We start from the raw sequence: 19,107 nt of genomic DNA on the forward strand, positions 1-19,107 counted from the left end.
TAGCTGTTCTGATCCTGTTTTTGTTTTTCTTTTTGTATAACCATCACCGTAGTTGGAAAAGGGGAATTTTGGCCTGTCTTCTGTTTTGTTTTGTTTTAATCACTGGTGTTACATTTTTGCAGATGGTAAGGAAATAAAATTAAATTACATATTATTTAAGAGATGGAAAACTAATTTGATCATGTTGTTCTATGGAAGTTCAGAATCTACCAAAAGCAGCACAAGTAGAGCAGGGCATGGCAGAGAGGGTGCCCTCAGTTCTTTTGTAGCTGGTTGACTGTGACATGTTGTAATCAAATAAGTTGCATCCGAGTTGTTTTTTTTAATTATAATGTCCCTTTTCCAGGACTTCTCTTTGTATGACAGAGTTCATTTTTACATCTGACTTTTATTCATTTCGTTAATTAAAAAAAATTAGGAGAGAAGAGATGAAAGTTAAATAATTTATCTTTTATTTTTAAACTGTGAAAGATCAAGATGAGGCACCCCGAGACACCAATTTTATTAACACCTAGCTTTGAGAAGACAAGCAAAGAGTGATAATAAGCTGTTCTTTGGAGTATAAATTTGTTTCTGGTTTTGTCATCATTGTTAATCATTTGGATTTGCAGCCTGTTTCAATCATTGAGACCTAGTTTTAACATGATTAACATTTTTGTTCCATTTGTGGAGTAGTGCTGGTCCCTAATTTTTGAAAGCAGGATAACCCTGTATTGGCCTTATGCAAATAAATCATATCTTAATGTCCTTACAGTCGGAGCGTCACCCAAGAGAACAAGCTGTAAATCAGAGTGGAAGAAAGTCGAGGCTGTCATTCTAAATGGTGGATCCAAGATGAACCAAATGCCTTTATTTTACTATTTTAAATCATGCTACTTTTTTCTTCTTTTCAAAACTGGTGCTTTCATCTTCAAATGACAGAGATTGAATGCTAAATTGCTTTTGCATAATTCTATCTCTCATTTATATACTGGATTTGATTGAAAGTTCAGATATTTTGAAGAATGTTTTACATAGGAAACATTGAAATATGGGGAAACACATTATTTTAACATAAAGGAAAAGAAGTGTGTGTGTGTGTGTGTGTGTGTGTGTGTGTGTGTGTGTGTGTGTGTAGAACAGGTGTAGCATCTGATCATTTCTTCCTCATTCAGGGCCTTTGTTTTTTTAAATAACCAAATAAATATTATAATTCCAATAGTCCCCCACCCCTGATTCTTTCTAGCAATGTCTATGTAACATTTTATCCTCTTTACTCCTCAAAATTATTGATGCTATATTTTATTCATATTGCAAAGAGGATGAAACAATATCCTTGAACTCATATCCAGTAACATAAACACAATTCATTATCTCTATCTGAGTCTTCTGAAATGGGTCCACACTATGGTCATTTCCAGGGGAAAAAAATGCTGTAATTGCTTAGATAAATAATTTGAGATATGAACTCACTAAGTAATACTATGCAACAATAAGAATAATTTTCACATGATTTGTATTTGTCTGTCAAGTATAATGTTGAATGAACAAAGTCAGGTATCAGAAAGTATACAATGAATGATTCAAATAATATGAAAACTCAAAACATATAAAGTGAATGTATGTGGTCAGAAATCAGGACCAAGGTGTATGGGATGGGAGCTTCAGGGGCTTTGGGGCACTGGGTCACGTCCAGTTTTCGATCTGGGTGCCGGTTATCGGAGTGCGCTCAGTTTGTGGAAATTCATGTAGCTGTGCACTTATTTGTACATTATAGTTCCACAAAAAGCTAGACATTTTACTATAAGCAATATGGATAATCAGAGTTGTGATGGAACCTTTGTCTTTTCAGGTGTATTTTTAAAGCCATTTTAGTCCCAGGTCCCCATCTTCTTCACTTCAAGTGCTTTGCTTTCTCTTTTGGTTCTTACTTTCACATCTGACTATGAAGAATCCTAATTTCTCCTGGTAAATTTAGAACTTTTTACCAGCTGAAAGTAATATTCTTAGAACATACAGGAAAGCAATATGCCTCCCCCTCCAGACACACACACACACACACACACACACACACACACATTTGGACACATGTTCTCTGCAGTTCAGTGTCCTCTCCTCACCTTTGCTAAGAGGTATAATTAGAAAAGCAGGAGCCTTTTCACAGAATGCCAATGACTGATCCATCACTCTATCTATGAGTTAGAGTCACTGAACTAGAGAGAAGCTGAAAATGGGCAAGAGAGTTGAGCAAATCCTCACCAAAAAAAAAAAAAAAAAAAAAAAAACCCTCTGCAGTAGTCCCTCCTTATTGGTGGTTTTGTTATCCATAGTTTTAGTTAGCTACGTTCAACAGTGGTCCAAAAACATTAAATGGAAAATTTCAGAAATAAACAATTCATAAATTTTAAAGTGTGTACTCTTCTTGAGTAGCAGGATGAAATCTCATGCCAACCCACTGTCTTACCCAGGACATTAATCATCCCTTTGTCTACCATATCCATGCTGTATAGTCCCCACCCAGGAGTCATTTAGTAGCCATCTAGGTTATCAGATTGACTGTTGGTTGCTTGTGTTCAAGTAACCCATATAGTAAACCTCATTCACCCCACTTCATCTCATCACATGGACATTGCATCATCTCACATCATCCCCAAAAGACAGGTGAGTACAATGCGATAAGATATTTTTAGAGAGATGACATTTACAAAACTGTTATTATAGTATATTATTATAATTGTCCTATTATACTAGGTTTTATAATCTCTTACAATCTTAAAAGATTAATTATACTTTATCATAAGTGTGTATGTATAGGAAAAAAACATAGTATATGTAGGGTTTAGTGCTATCTATGGTTTTAAACTTCCACTGAGGATCTTGGAACATATCACCTATAAATAAGAGGGGATCCTGTACCTATTTCATGCAAACGAGTCCCAAATTGTTTCATTTTTTTTTTGTTTATTTATTTTTTATTGATTAATTTTTGTTACAGATGTTTCTCCTTTTTTCCCCCACTGATTCCCCCCTCCCCTTCCCGCCCTGCCCCTTCCCCAGATTGTTGTCCATGTCCACTGTTCATGCATACATGTGTATAAGTTCTGTGGTTCATCCCTCCCCCACCTCCCCACTCCTTAGGGGATTGTCAGTCTGTACCCCACTTCCACGTCTCTGGGACTACCCCATTCCTCAAACTGTTATGTTCATTATATTCCATAAATAAGTGAGATCATATGAAATTTGTCTTTCTCTGTTTGTCTTGTTTCACTTAGGATGATACTTTCAAGATCCCTCCATGTAGTCTCAAAGGATAAGAGATCTTTCTTTCTTACTGCTGCATAGTACTCCATTGTGTATATGTACCACAGCTTTTTGGTCCATTTGTCTACTGATGGACACTTGGGCTGTTTCCATATCTTAGCGATTGTAAATAGTGCTGTTACAAAGATGGGGGTACATATATTCTTTCTGATTGGTGTTTTATGCTTCTTAGGGTATATTCCTAGAAGTGGGATCACTGGGTCAAATGGAAGATCAATTTTTAATTTTTTGAGGTGACACCATATTGTTTTCCATAGTGGTTGGACCAGTCTGCATTCCCACCAGCAGTGCACTAGAGTCCCCTTTTCTCCACACCCTCGCCAACACTTGTTGTTTGATGATTTGTTGATGGCGGCCATTCTGACAGGTGTGAGGTGATACCTCATTGTTGTTTTGATTTGCATCTCTCTGATGATTAGTGATGATGAGCATTTCTTCATATGTTTCTTAGCCATTTGTATGTCCTTTTTGGAGAGGTGTCTGTTTAGTTCCTCTGCCCATTTTTTAATTGGATTCTTTGTCTTCCTTTTGTGGAGTTGTATGAGCACTCTCTATATATTGGAAATTAACCCCTTATCTGATATATCATTGGCAATTATGCTCTCCCATACAGTGGGTAGCCTTTCTGTTTTGATGATTGTATCTTTCGCTGTGCAGAAGCTTTTGAGTTTGATGTAGTCAATGCAGAGTAAACTATGCCACTCTCAAAAGTCAAGAGGCTTCTTAGACAAGAAAGACTTTTCTGTTCTTGGAAATATTTTTTTTTTTTTTTGTTCTAGAATCCAACTATTATTTGACACAGAACACAATAGGACTGCAGGAATAGCAAACTGAAAAGACAAAGCAGAAAAGACCCCATTCTATCTATTAATTTACAATTAAGTAACAGAAGGACAAATCATTAAATGAATAACAAAACAGTTGAGCTTGATGGAAGAATATTCTTTTCCTAGTGCCCATACTTTTGGAATTCCCACTCTCCGTTGTCCAGCGGACACACCTGCCGTGTTGTGAGCCAGCGAGAGGTGCAGTGGAAGTGTAGAGCATGATTACAGACTCCCCATGCAACGGTGCTCTCTTCAGCAGTGGCAGACGCCTGGTTAGCCTGACATTCTATGCAAAGATCCCTAATGTGGTTCCTGCAGATGGCACAGTTATCAACCACAATATCCCAGGCCCAGAGGGCTACTGCATTCCACTTTTTCACTTCAAAGCGCGTCTTGCCCACACTGCTGTTCATGCCGCTCGGTGTATCCACACCCATCGCTGCCGCCGTTTTGGAAACACACCTGCTCTTAGAAATCTTAAAATGAGTGGAGCTTGAATGAGTTAAGACGGTGCCATGGGGAAAAGTGTGGGATCTATAGCCACATTCCTTGGGTTTCCATACAGGTTGAAACATAGGCTTAATGGTTGGAAAATTTCTATTCTTCTGTGTTTTTTTTTTAGTATTAAAAATAAAATAAAAATAGTAGTAATACATAATAAAGATACATAATGTAATACATAATGTCATCAGAAAAATTTAAACTAAAACAACAAATAGATATCACTGTACATCTGTGAGAATGGCCAAAATCTAGAGCCCTGAAAATATCATATGTTGACAAGGATGTGGACCAACAGAAACTTTTATTTGTAGCTGATGGAAATGGGAATGTCTTCCACTTTGGAAGACAGTTTGGTGGTGTCTTACAAAAATGAACATTCTCTTATCATAAGATGCAGCAGTAATACTCCTTGTTATTTAACTGAAAAGAGTTGAAACTGAGGTTTACACAAAAACTTGAACATAGATGTCTATAGGAGATTTATTCATAATTGCCAAAACTTAAAAGCAAGCAAGATGTTCTGCAGTAAGTGAATGGATAAATAAACAGTGGTACATCCAGACAATGGACTATTATTCATCACTAAAAAAAATAAGCTATCAAGCTATGAAGGAACATTGACTCATATTACTAAGAGAAAGAAGCCAATTTGAAAAGGCTACATATTATATGACTCCAACTAGATGACATTTTAGAAAAAGTAAAACTATAGAGGCAGTAAAAAGATAAGTAGTTGTGCAGGGTTGTGGGGAGTGGGTGAGGGAGATGAATAGGCAGAGTACAGAGGGTTTTTAAGGCAGTGAAACTACCTTGAACAATAGTATAATAATGGATATATGTTATTATACATTTGTACAAGACTAAGGATCAACTCTAATGTGAACTGTGAACTTTAGATGATTATGATGTGTCAATATAGGTTCATTGACTGGAACAGATATACCATTCTGGTGCAGGATGTTGGTAATGGAGAAAGCTATGCATACGTAGGAATAAAGGTTGTTTGGGAAATCTGTATCTTCTTCTAAATTTTCTGTGAACTTGAAACTGCTCTAAAATAGTCTTAAAAAATGGTTACCAGAGGGAAATGAGGGTTGCGGGAGGTAGAAGATGGTACAAGGTGTCAAATATTTGGTGACAGAAGGAGATTTGATTCTGGGTAGTGAACCCACGATGCAATATACAGATGATGTATTATAGAATTGTACACTTGAAACCTATATAATTTATTAACCAATGTCACCACAATAAATTTAATATCATTTTAAAAAGCTTCAAATATAACAAATTATTACTCATAGCTAATAACACAGACAGTAGCTTTCTCATTGGTATCCACTATTATTTTTTTAGTTTCCTCTTTAGGGAAGACTGGTCCCTTTTGTTTTATACTCTATTAACTCAATATCATCTAACTGCTCCAATAACCTGAATTTAAGTCAGTCTCTGATATAATCACAGTATTTTCCACCTTCAAGTCACTTACCCAAGCAACCCTCTCTATCAGATTCCCTTGTCTAAGTCCATCCTATATAGAATTGCTGGAGTAACTACTCTGAGCGTCTAGAATTCATCTCAGCTTCCTCCCTTTTCTAGGAGATCAGAATGAGGAGTGCCTTTGGGAGAGGAGGGAAGACCAAATGTCTTTAGAGGAAAATAAGCAGCTTCCTGCTTGCTTACTCCCTGCCCCTCCCCCACTGCCTTCCCCTTAGCAGACCCATGGTAAAACTAGATTTGACTCAGTAGCAATATTAGCTAAGTCATTTACACAACTATCTTTTTTTTTCTTCTATTTTTCTCCAGTAGAAAAATTTTTCTTCTATTGGCCTCCAGTAGAAAAATTAAATGTGAAAGTAAAATAAAAACACCCTGTGTCAGATGAATTCTGTTCTTTTGTGAGTTACGTGTGATTACAGCACTAAACTGGTCAAATATGTTTTAACTTCCTCATCAACTATTTATGTTTCACCATTATTTAGTCAAAGTTGTAAAAGGTCATTGTGAACCTGTTGTGTCTATGTGGTTAGCACTGAACAGTTCTTTAGTCTTGTGAGTTTGTGTTTTGATTATTTGCTCCTTTTTGATAATCTTTATAATAAACTCAATAGTCTGTGTTAACTAGTAATGTTCAGGTTAGTGTTCTGTCTTTATTTTGTTCCTTAATCCACTGTTCATCTCTTTGAGACTCAGCTGTGTTTCCCAGAAGGCTGATCTTTATGAACTGCATCACTTGGGCTACCTCAGCCAGTGGTGGGCACTGGCAGGAAATCTGAGCACAGGACAAGAAGGAAGCCAAGGTGTTTATTATTGCACCTGCAGATGCAGGTTAGCAGTGGCTATATTCTTCTATAGATGCAGTGGTCTCCCACAGCAACAGTTTTCACTGGGTTCCGATGACCAGTTTCTCCCCTTGTTCCTTTAGACCAAATGGTAGTAAAGGCTCCCCAATCATACGAGCCTCAGTGTACTATATCATCCCACCTTTAAAAATAGCCCTTTCACTCAACTCTCTGTAGTTACCCCTTGGAGCATGTCAACTCTGTCTGCCCCCGCATCACACCTCCTGTTAGGAACACAGAACGTGTGATTCCAATTAAGACATAAATGCAGATGTTTCATCACTTTATAATGAGTCACACCATGCTCCCTTGGCAGTGACATCAAGTAGAGAAGAAAGCCCACCTTTGTGAAAATGGCTTTAAATTGATTTTAAAATGTGTGGCTATTAACTTGCATGTTTTTTTTTTTTTTCTATAATACTCCAAATGGGCACCTCTTCTTTTTTGTGTTAAAAGTATTTCAAATTGTAAGACAATAGTTATAATAATAATATATACCAACACTAATTGTAATAACAACAGTAACCAGCATTTACAGGATGGGGGCAAAAGTAGGTTTACAGTTTTTCATATGGAAAATAATACACTAATTAATAATTAATAATATAAAAATAAACTCTGTTTCCATACTCACAACTGTACACTATGTGTGCCCCACCCTGTACATAGCTTGACACAAGTTTTGGCATAGGTATTTTCCATTTATCCCTACAAAAACCTCCGCGTGACAGTTACTCTTCCCTGATTTCACAGATGGGAAAATTGAGTTCTGCAGAGAGATTATGTTCTCCACATACACCTCAAAGTTTAGTAAAAGTAAGAATAAATTCAAATAGAGTCAAGTAGAAATGTTTCATTTCTTTCTGAGCAGAAAGAATATGGTGGTTAAAACAGAGAGATCAGGAGGTCAATGATATTACCTGCAATTTACCTGTGCGTTAAGTTCATTTTAATAAACATCCTTGGTCCTTGTCATCTGTTTGCAATGCAAATGGAAATCTCATCCTCGGTTTCCACAATATTATTCATTTTTTAAAAGGACGGCTGATGGCTTCTGTGTTTACCTGTGAAGATGTAATTTTTGAAATCCTACAATAAGATCATTGACTTGTTGAATAGACTGCAAATAGACACTAATGGAGTGTAAAGTGATTCAAGAGCTCAGAAATCTCACCCATTGGATGACAAGGAGTTGTTTATTGAATTCACATTTATCAGCAGGAAATCTGAAGACTTGGACCATAGTTACTGCTCTTTATCTCTTTTGTTGATGACCTGATGTATTTTTCTCCCTCAAATGCATAGACTATTATCTGCAACACATTTTTTTTCCTACCCTCAAAGGAAACTTCCTTTTCCTTTTAATATATGTGTGTAAAGATTAAACACAATATTCAGTCTGTAATTATAAGATATAATTTGTGTTTGAAACCCTGTTAACCACTAAACACAGAAAGAATCTTTTCTGGAATCTCTATGGCATTTTCTCTCTTATGTCTCATAAAACAAAACGGTAAAGCCTTGGAAAAAAGTGTACATTTTTGTTACATGGTGAAAATATGATTTGGGGGAATATTTCCTTTCTTTCTTTGCCCTGATTTTAGTTCATTCTTTGCCTTTCTTTCTATGTTTACATGTAGTCACAGTTTTGTGAAACTTATGACCCTCTGGAAATATTATTATTTATTTATTTTATTTTGTGCATTTATCTTCAGATACAGCGGGAGGGAGTAAAAGAGGAAGAGAGAGGGAGAAAAAGCGATGTGAGAGAAACACATCAAGTGGTTGCCACCCACACCACCCCAACCAGGGCCAAGGACAAACTGCAACTGAGGTACATGCCCTTAGCTGAAACCTAACCTGTGACTCTCTGGTCCACAGGCTGATGCGCTAACTGCTGAGCCAAACTGGCCAGGGTTGGAAATGTTATTTATTTATTTATTTTTTAATTTTATTTATTTGTTTATTTATTTTTTAATTAATTAATTAATTTTTGTTACAGATGTTTCTCCTTTTCCCCCACTCATTCCCCCCTGTCCTCAGCTATGTTGTCCATGTCCGTTGTTCATGCATACGTGCATATAAGTTCTGTGGTTTAGCTCTCCCCCCCCCCCAAGCTCCTCTTCTGGAGATTGTCAGTCTGTACCACACTTCCACGACTCTGGGACGACCCCATTTCTCAGACTGTTATGTTCATTATATTCCACAAATAAGTGAGATCATATGATACTTATCCTTCTCTGTTTGCTTGTTTTGCTTAGGATAATACTTTCCAGGTCCCTCCATGTCGTCTCAAAGGATAAGAGATCTTTCTTTCTTACAGCTGCATAGTACTCCATTGTGTATATGTACCACTGCTTTTTTATTCATTTGTCTACGGATGGACATTTCGGCTGTTTTCAGATCTTAGCTATTGTAAATAGTGCTGGTACAAACATGTGGGTGCATATATTCTTTCTGATTGGTGTTTCAGGTTTCTTAGGGGATATCAGAAAGCAGAAGAGAAAGATACTAATTCTAGCTGAGGGTACTGGGAAAGGTTGGATCCTGGACATTTTAATGACTTTCTTACATAGAAAATACTGGGAGAGGAGAGGTATTTCAAGAAGATGAAATCAATTAGTAAAGCAGTGTAAATAGAACTCTTTACGGTATTTTTAGAGACTAAGAATCTTGATGGCTTAATAAAAACAAAAAGTGCATAAAAGAAACAAGTAAGAGATAAATTAGAAAGTTAAGTAGAGACCAGGGCATAGAGAGTCACTGGATAACCTGGTAAAGTTTGAAGTGCATTTTAGAGGCAAGTGGAGGCCTCTAATATTTTGGCAGTGTTTGAAGAATGGGGTGGGTGAAAAAAGATGGGTAGAAGGAGATAATAAAGATGCTCTTGCAATTGTCTGAAGCAACAGTAACAAGACAAGCATGGGCACTGGCAGTTAAATGGGAGAGAGAGGACAAATGGGAGAAAAATGGCAGGTCTTAGTGATTTAAGAAGCTATAGATGACAAGTTTGAGGTTTCATTTGTTAATGAATCCATTGATAGAAATGGATACAGAGGAGGTTTGGAATGAGAGTTAACGGAAGGTCTATATATAAATCTATCCATATCTATATCAATATAGGCACAAAGATATTTGAACTTGTCTTTATTTTTATCAGAGGTAGTATATCACGGTGGGTAAGACCTAATCATATGGGTTGCAATTTTAGTTCCATTAATAACTAATCACTTTAACTTTCTTTTGCCTCATTTTTTTTATATGTTAAATAGAGAAGCCATAATAGTTATCTCACAGGAATCTTGTGACAATTAAAAGAATACCCCCACACACACAGAGCCTGGTTATAGTTAGTGGTTAGTACTATAGAAATGTTAGCTGTTATGATGTCTATAGATCGTATCTGCTTTTAACAATTTATGTGAACATGGATCACAATATTATTTAACTTCTCTAGCCATCATTTTACTAATGGATAAACTGAATTTTTATTAAATGCTATCTAATGTTCTTTTTTTGTACAACCCCAATTATTCAATAAGCATTGAATATCTACTATGTGCTAGACACTGAATGTATTGTGGAGAGCCAAACAGATGTGCATACTGTTCACTTGGGCCTTTTAATCTAGGGTGGATGGGGATGAAGGAAAGAAAGACATATTAAATAATAAACATGCAATAAATACACAATTACTGTCTACTTTAGATGGTAAAGAGATAAAGAGAAATGCTTGAGAGAATATCAGGGAGGACTACTTAGTAAGACTGGGTGGAAGTAGGTGTTGGCAGTTAGATAAATCTCTTTGGAGATGATGTTTCACTGAGTCAAGGGTGTGAGTAGGAGTTTGGCTAGACACAACTCAACATCATCTTGTTGGCAAAGTTCAGGGTGAGGGTATAGTCTAAGAACAATTGAAGCCAGTGCAGAGTTTCAGATGTTTGTTTTAGAGGAAAAAAATATGATACTTTTACATGATAAGCAAATATTAAACATATGCAGATATCTATAGGCATGTATGTCATTACCCATTAGAAACTTTCATTTTAATTCAAACTTTTTCACTTAGCATCAAAGTTCTATTAGTCTTGAGTATTTGAAATTAGCTCAATTGAAAGTTCTTCCATTTAAAAAAAAATTATTTATTTTTTTGTTACAGATGTTTCTCCTTTTTTACCCCATTGGCACCCCCCTCCCCACCCACCGCCACCCTGTCCCTGGTTTTGTTGTCCATGTCCATTGGTCATGCATACATGCATATAAGTTCTGTGGTTTAGCTCCTCCCAGCCCCACAACCCCCTCTTCTGAGGGATGTCAGTCTGTGCCCTACTTCCATGTTTCTGGGTCTACTGTATTCCTCAGACTGTTATGTTCATTATATTCCATATATAAGTGAGATCATGTGGTATTTGTCTTTTTCTGCTTGGCTTATTTTACATAGGATAATACTTTCCATGTCCCTCCATGTCGTCTCAAAAGATAAGAGATCTTTCTTTCTTACAGCTGCATCGTACTCCATTGCGTATATGTACCACTGCTTTGTTATCCATTTGTCAACTGATGGACACTTGGGCTGTTTCCAGATCTTAGCTATTGTAAATAGTGCTGCTATGAACATGGGGGTACATATATTCTTCCTGATTGGTGTTTCAGGCGTCTTAGGGTATATTCCTAGAAGTGGGATCACTGGGTCAAATGGAAGTTCAATTTTTAATTTTGTGAGGTAACACCATATTGTTTTCCATAGTGGCTGCACCAGTCTGCATTCCCACCAGCAGTGTATTAGAGTCCCCTTTTCTCCACATCCTCGCCAACACTTGTTGTTTGTTGATTTGTTGATGGCGGCCATTCTGACAGGTGTGAGGTGATACATCATTGTTGTTTTAATTTGCATCTCTCTGATGATTAGTGATGTTGAGCATTTCTTTATATGTCTCTTGGCCATTTGTATGTCCTGTTTACAGAGGTGTCTGTTCAGCTCCTCTGCCTATTTTTTAATTGGATTCTTTGTCTTCCTTTTGTTGAGTTGTATGAGTATTCTATATACATTGGAAATTAACCCCTTATCTGATATATCGTTGAGAATGATGTTCTCCCATACAGTAGGTTGCCTTTCCATTTTGATGGTTGTGTCTTTTGCTGTGAAGAAGCTTTTTAGTTTGATGTAGTCCCATGTGTTCATTTTTTCCTTTGTTTCTGTTGCCTTAGGTGATGTATCAGTGAAAATTCTGCTCCGTATGATGTCCAAAATTTTGTTGCCTACATTTTCTTCTAGAATTTTTATGGATTCACAGGTCACATTTAAGTCTATTATCCATTTTGAGTTTATTTTTGTGTATGGTGTAAGTTGATGGTCTACTTTCTTTTTTTTTTTTTTTTTGCATGTAGCTGTCCAATTTTCCCAACACCATTTATTAAAGAGGCTGTCTTTACTCCACTGTATGCTCTTGTCACCTTTGTCAAATATTAATTGAGCATATTGCCTTGGGTCCATTTCTGGGTTCTCAGTTCTGTTCCACTGGTCTATATGCCTGTTCTTGTGCCAGTACCAGGCTGTTTTGATTACAGTAGCTTTGTAATATAACCTGATATCTGGTATTGTGAACCCACCTACTTTGTCCTTCTTTTTCAAAATTGCTGTGGCTATTTGGAGACTTTTTTGGTTCCATATGAACTTTTGAAGTATTTGTTCCAGTTCTGTGAAATATGTCATTGGTATTTTGATGGGGATTGCATTGAACCTATAGATGGCTTCGGGTAGTATGGACATTTTAATGATGTTAATTCTTCCAATCCATGAACAAGGTATGTGCTTCCACTTTTTTAGATCTCCCTCTCTTTCTTTTTTCAATGTCCTGTAGTTTTCTGCAAATAGGTCCTTTACTTCTTTGGTTAAGTTTATTTCTAGGTATCTTAATTTTTTTGCTGGTTGTTAATGATCCTCAATTAGCACTTCAGTGGCCCACAGGGTGGGGTTGGATCTTTGATGCAGGGGCTGCTGCCTCTCCCCTGAGCCCTGAGAAGGAGGAAGATGGCCACCGTCCTGCTTGGCAGCAACTCAGAACTCTGCAAAAGCTCTGAGCGCCCTCCAAATCCCGAGTGTCCCCACACAGTTCCAGTCTAGTCTGCCCTCCCTCTGCCGGAGCCCAAGGTGAGTGGCTGTCTCTTTTATAGCCTCGGTCCCAGCTCTGTGCTGTGGAGCCACTTGGGAGTGTAACCCGAGGGCGCTGCTCACAGCTAAGGCCGCTGCTGACTGTAGGCTCCCAGCCCCCCTCTCACGCCTTCGCAAGCCTACCAGGATCGAGTCAGTGTCTCTGGTTATATGGTCCTTGCAAGCTGCTTTTCTGTTGCCTTTTCCATCGATTTGTCTGTGTTATAGTTGTAATTCCAGTTTGGTTCTGGGAGACGGTCTGGGTAGCTCCGTTCACTCCGCCGCCATTTTGGATCCTCCGAAAGTTCTTCCATTTTTCAAAAAAGGCTTTGAGACAGTGGTGTGCATTGAGAGCTGAGGAAACTTGCAGTTTCTACTCCTGAGCCCCAACCTTCTGTCACCCCGTTTATAATACATTAACACAATCTAAGTGAAATATGTAATTTTTATGCAAATGAAACCAAACAAGCCTACTAGCTATTTCTTAGACACCGTTACAGAAATTCTGGAGTCCTAACTCTTAGGAGAGCTGTGTTTAGGGGCATAGTCCAAGTCCTCCTGCTGGTTCCTGGGGCCCAATTAAACGTTGTTTTTTCTGTCCCTAGTTATTTAGCATATGTAAACTGTTGTCTCAAAAAGCTCTACCTGCCCTACCCACTGCTTCTGATGGATGTGGTTAGTTCTAGCTGGTTGTCATGCTAGCAGGAGCTAAATAATTAGTGATGAAAATCAGCACTGGATATAATTGATTATGTAGTTTTTAGCTTATCAAGCTATGTCAAGCAACTGGAATTTTTCTGAGGGATTACCAATCCAGTGAATGTAGGTTTAGTCATTCTCAGTTGAGGCTACTCTGGTTAGACTGAGGATTTATTGGGAGGATTGTGCAAGTTTACCGGCCATCTCCTCAGGCCTCAAAGGCTCTCTGGCCCTTTGACAGCATCTCATTGCCTCCTACTGAAGAAATCACTGATGCTGTGGTCCTTTGGGTCCAAGGAAACACAATAGCAAATGAGCCAGGAAACCTCTTAACTTTGAGTGATTATGGTGCTCAAATTAGCCATATATTTTTGTATATAGTTATACATTGGTGGTTGTTTAGAGTGGGAAACTCAGAAACATGCTCCAGTTTCTGAACCAGAGTTAAATATCCAGTTTAAGCTTACCTAGTGCTACAAGTGACTCTTAAGTATCTAATGACCTTTCCTGACCCCCTAGCTGGTGATGTGGTCAAGGGGAGGTTTTCTGGCTCAAACATATAGTTCCAAAATGCATAGTATGGAATCAATTGTTTGTTGCTTCTCTTCCTAAATCTTAACCATGTTAGGATGGTGGAAGTTTTATAGAAATGAAATATGAAAACAGTAGGAGTGCTATGAATTCAAGTGCATCAGATGATCAGATTTGTGGCCTTTACTTGTATTTCTGAAAGGGGTTCTGGTTAGCATGCCCAATCCTTCTAGGCCTAGAGCCTTTCTGGCTAGGTCTTTCAAAGGCAATGGAGCATCTGATCAAATCATCCAGAAAAGGCAGTTTAAGGCTAACGAGCCCACTAAAACATCTTAATACCATTTTGTAGGATTGGACAGATTTCTAAATTTGATTTATTTAAAGAGTTTAATATATATATATATATATGTATATATATATATGTATATATATGTATGTATATATATATACTTTTCTAAAGAAATACTAGTCATATTTGTTATTTGACTCTATTGTTATTAGAAGCTCATTTAGTGCCAAGCCAATGAAAAATGTATTTACTTTTAAAAAATGAATGAGTTCTTACTCTTTGTCATAAACAGGAAAAAATAAATTTGACACCATTTTTCTCACACCTTCCCCATGTGCTTTTTCCTAGTTAAGGAGAAAAAAGATAGAGAAAATGTTAAACTCCCCTTATAGTTATCAAATAGTGTTTTTCTCTATGTATTTAAATCCATATTTTGCTGAATAAGTACATTATTATTACTTTCTAATCTACAACAATTCTAGAAAAAAACATTGAATTGCTTAATTTGTCTGGTTAAATATATATTTACAATATTTTTACTAAAGACACATAATTTTTGAGGACAGATACAAATGTTTCATGTCTTTATATGTGTGCATGGATAAGGCAGTGGTCTATGTAAAGGAGCAGTGAATGCTCACACACACACACACATGCGCACACACATACATGGCTGAAGAAAGTGTAATAGAGTGTAAAGAGCAGAGCTTTGATTAGACTTTTCTCCTTCAAATCCTGGTTTTGCCACCTCTTTGCCTTATGAACTCGACATGCCAGTTCACTTCTCTGAGTCTCAGTTTCTACATATATAAAATGGGACTAATGATGCATTTTCATTATGCATGTAGTAATGTCAAAATTAATTCTATTTAAAATGTTTAGCACAGTTGATGGCACACAGTATGAGCTCAGTAAAAAATTCATTTATAAGTCTTTGGCAATGATAGTAACTGGACCTAAGTTAATTGCGTTAGCACTATTGCACTCGGGTTAAAAAGTGGTATCTTTATGTATCCTCTGAAAACTTAGACCGAGACTCATATCAGAAGATGCTAGGCTTCCAATGGACTATTAGTAAACACACAAAGAAGCTGGAATAAGAACATGACTTGGCATGGAAGAGAGTGCAGTAAATTATTATTTCTCTTAAAACCACCATTTGGATGTTGGTACAGCAGCAGTAGTTTACTAATTTACATTTTTTTCTCCAAGTAGGCAAAGTTGTATTCAGTAAGAAGAAGAAAATCCTTTTTTTTTTTTTTTGTAACTTCTCATTCATTACCCCACTTTGCTCTTCAAAATATGACATAGAGCATTACCAATATTTTTATTAACAAGGATTCAAAGCTTAGAGAGATTATTCCTAGAATAGTAAATGGCAAAATCAGGATTAAACCCTTCTGTCTACTACCAGTATGTTCTGCTTTACATTCTTTACATATATACTTTGTATCTCCTTTACATTCACAATTTGTCAAATTCACATAGAAGCTTCAGAATTTGTTATACCTACGTAGAAGCTTTCTTCCTGAGAGATGATTGTTTGTTTGGAGTGACATTGCTTTTCTTTCTATCAAAAGAATAAAACACCTCTATTATTTTTAAATGAATCAGTATTATGTATAAACTGAAAGTTTCCCTAAAACAAGTATCTTTAAAAGAACCAACACTAAGAATTGTTTTCAGTGGGGAGTACATTGTTGTTTTGTTTTTTAAAAATCCAGTTTAGAATGCCTGTCTCTGGAACATGTCAGCTATACTTAATTTCTATTTAGATGCTGAGATAAAGGGTTTTCTCATCACTGTTCCAGTGGAGCATAGAATTAATCTTTCAACATTCAAAAAATCAAAGTCAAGATTAAAATAAAATATTTTATTAGATTTGTCTCTAACTATAGGTTGGAATTTAATACTGAATATGGATGGAAACAGAGGCATTTTTTAGACATTCAAAGGCTGAAAATCAATCTGTTGATATAGACCAGCGGTTTTCAATTGGTGTGCCTCAGCAGCATACTGGTGTGCACAGTAATTTTTAAAACATGCAATACCTAACTAATCAGGGGCATGGCCTTTTCTTTTTCCTTTCTGTCTTTTTTATATTTGATTTTTTTTTTGTCCTCCTTTTTTAAAAAATTATTTTTATTAATTTATTTTTGTTACAGATGTTTCTCTTTTTTTCCCCATTGACACCTTCCTCCCAAACCACCACCTGCCCCATTCCCACCTTTGTGATTCTTTTTTTTCTTTAATTACCTTTATTGTTGAGAGTATTACAGATGTTCCCCCTCTGTTTTCCCCCACTGACTCCTTCACCCGGTGCCTGCCCTCCACCTAGGCCTTTACTGGACTTTTTTTACCTTAGACTGTCAACTAAAAAAATGACAACATCCAACACAACAATGTGAATGAACCAAAATTATACCTATTTTTTTTAATCAGATTGGCAAAAATTTTGGTGTGCTGCAGAATTTTAGTAATTAGAAAAATGCTGATATAGGCATATAATATTCAAAATGGCTTAACAGGAATTACCAAACACTGTTTTATGAATAAATAAGTTAAAATACAGATTACTATTGTACTAGTATAAAAAAACAGATATTGTAAAAAATCTTACAGCTAAAAAATATATAGGTGCTGGATATAACAGAACTGCTGAGCTTGCAGGAAAGTAAAGAAGATCCCTGAGGTTCTTAAAAAAAGAAAAAAAGGAGCAGAAACAGAAGTGGGACATAGGATCTGAAGCTCAAGATGACTTAAGGACATTCTGTGGATTAGCAGCCACTAGAGCAAAGGGGAGCCTAGGCTGTAGGCCTGCCCAAGGCTACATCTGAACTCAAGACCCTGCATAAAGTCAGGTCCTCACAGGACTGAAGGGATGGCCAAGAACAAAATCTGCTGGCCAACATACAGCAACACTGTAAAACCCGGTATCTCAATCTCAACTCTAAATAGAAAATAAGAATTTGTAACTATAGGCTGTCCTTATGTTGGTCTGTGGTTCAAATCCTTAGCATGAAAATAAAAAGTGTTTCAGTTGTGGGACTACCTCCTGACTCCAGACAGAAGCAACTTTCCCTGGAGGAAAGTTTCCCTGAGAATTCTCATAATATTAAAATAAATAAATAAAAATAGTTAAGGGAGAAAAACCTATTATAGATTGTCAAAACTAAAACAAACCAGAAATTTAAACAAAAAGATCCCAATGGTTAGACTCCCAATTGGTTTATATTTAGAAATGATCAGATGCAGGATAATAAATACATATAATTGTCATTAAAAGTCTGGCCTGTGTGGCTCAGTGGTTGAGCGTCATCCCATGTGCAAAGAGGTCACTGGTTCGATTCCCAGTCAGGGCACATGCCCAAGTTGTGGGCCCGATCCCAGTGGAGGGCATGCAGGAGGAGGCCAGTTGCTATTCTTGCCCATCGATATCTCTATCTCTCTCCCTCTCCCTTCCTCTCTCTCTCAAAAATCAATAAAGGAAAAAAAATAAACAAACAAAATTAACAGATAGAGTTTAAAAAGAAACAACAAACAACAGACCAGGTAGATTTTTCAAAGAATAAAACAAAACATCTTGAAATTTAAGTTATATATTCAACATATATCTTGCCAGAGTCCATTTTCCAAACACTGTAGTTTCTAAAATGATAAAATAGTTCCTGTTTTCCAGAAAAGTTGCAATCTAATATTCGTGACATGAGCTTCTTTTTCATTATATTCCTGTTACTTCAACATCTCTGCTGATGGTTCAAAGAACATCAGGCTCTCGGAACTGGTGTTTTTGTATGGAAGGCCTAGGTTGGAAGGAGTCATGAGGAGAAATTGAATGGATCCTATTTTCTTTACTTTGACCTTTTTTAGTCCATGAAGACTTGGGAATCGTTTCATGCCTAAAGAGTCTGTTCTGCCCTTTGGTATAGAATTCCATAAAATATATTACAATTATAGTCAGATAATGAGGGCAGAGGAGACCTCTGAAGAGCAATTTTAAAAAGCAGTTATTTTCTGGTAGATTTTAAAAGTTAGATGTAAACCTCTAAGTCCCTGATTTCCTGCATATCTCTTATGTATATAGCTCAATAGAGTGAAGAGGAGGAAGAATAAAATGTTCTTTGGAACCAGGCCACTAGAGTTAAATTTCATTTACTAACAAACAAGGATTATGGATTTTCATAAATACAGATATAGCTGTGATGGTTAAAAGAAAACTGTGTTTTCAAGAGTCCATTAATGCACTTCTTTTGGTATTTTATAGAAATGCAATGTATTTTTGTTTTAACCCAGCAACTTTGTTGAATTTTCTTAATAATTCCAGTAATTTTTTAAAAGATTCTTTTTTATATAGGCAATATTTTCATCAGAAAATAACTGTAGTCCCTTCCCCACAATTAAATACCTAAAGCTTTAATTTCTGTCTCTCTTCTGTGCCTATTAGAACTAATAGTATAATGTTAAATG

General features: G+C 36.6%; 2 protein-coding genes across 2 annotated transcripts in view; one reads left to right on the forward strand and one right to left on the reverse strand.

Annotated features, from left to right (window-relative positions):
- MACROD2 (mono-ADP ribosylhydrolase 2) overlaps window positions 1-19,107 on the forward strand; it is a 2,341,201-nt gene that overhangs the window by 1,253,589 nt on the left and 1,068,505 nt on the right. The gene's annotated exons all lie outside the window — the stretch shown is intronic.
- LOC118618357 (E3 ubiquitin-protein ligase RBX1-like) lies at window positions 4,250-4,702 on the reverse strand. Its single transcript, XM_036244610.1, has one exon. It carries the CDS (start codon window positions 4,700-4,702, stop codon window positions 4,250-4,252), a length of 453 nt encoding a protein of 150 aa, XP_036100503.1.

This window comes from Molossus molossus, unplaced genomic scaffold, assembly GCF_014108415.1.
Source record: "Molossus molossus isolate mMolMol1 unplaced genomic scaffold, mMolMol1.p scaffold_m16_p_6, whole genome shotgun sequence".
Classification (NCBI taxonomy): domain Eukaryota; kingdom Metazoa; phylum Chordata; class Mammalia; order Chiroptera; family Molossidae; genus Molossus; species Molossus molossus.

What these genes read in the sequence shown, in the direction of transcription:
- LOC118618357 (XM_036244610.1), bottom strand. Translation starts at nt 4,702, where the DNA reads ATGTTTCAACCTGTATGGAAACCCAAGGAATGTGGCTATAGATCCCAC.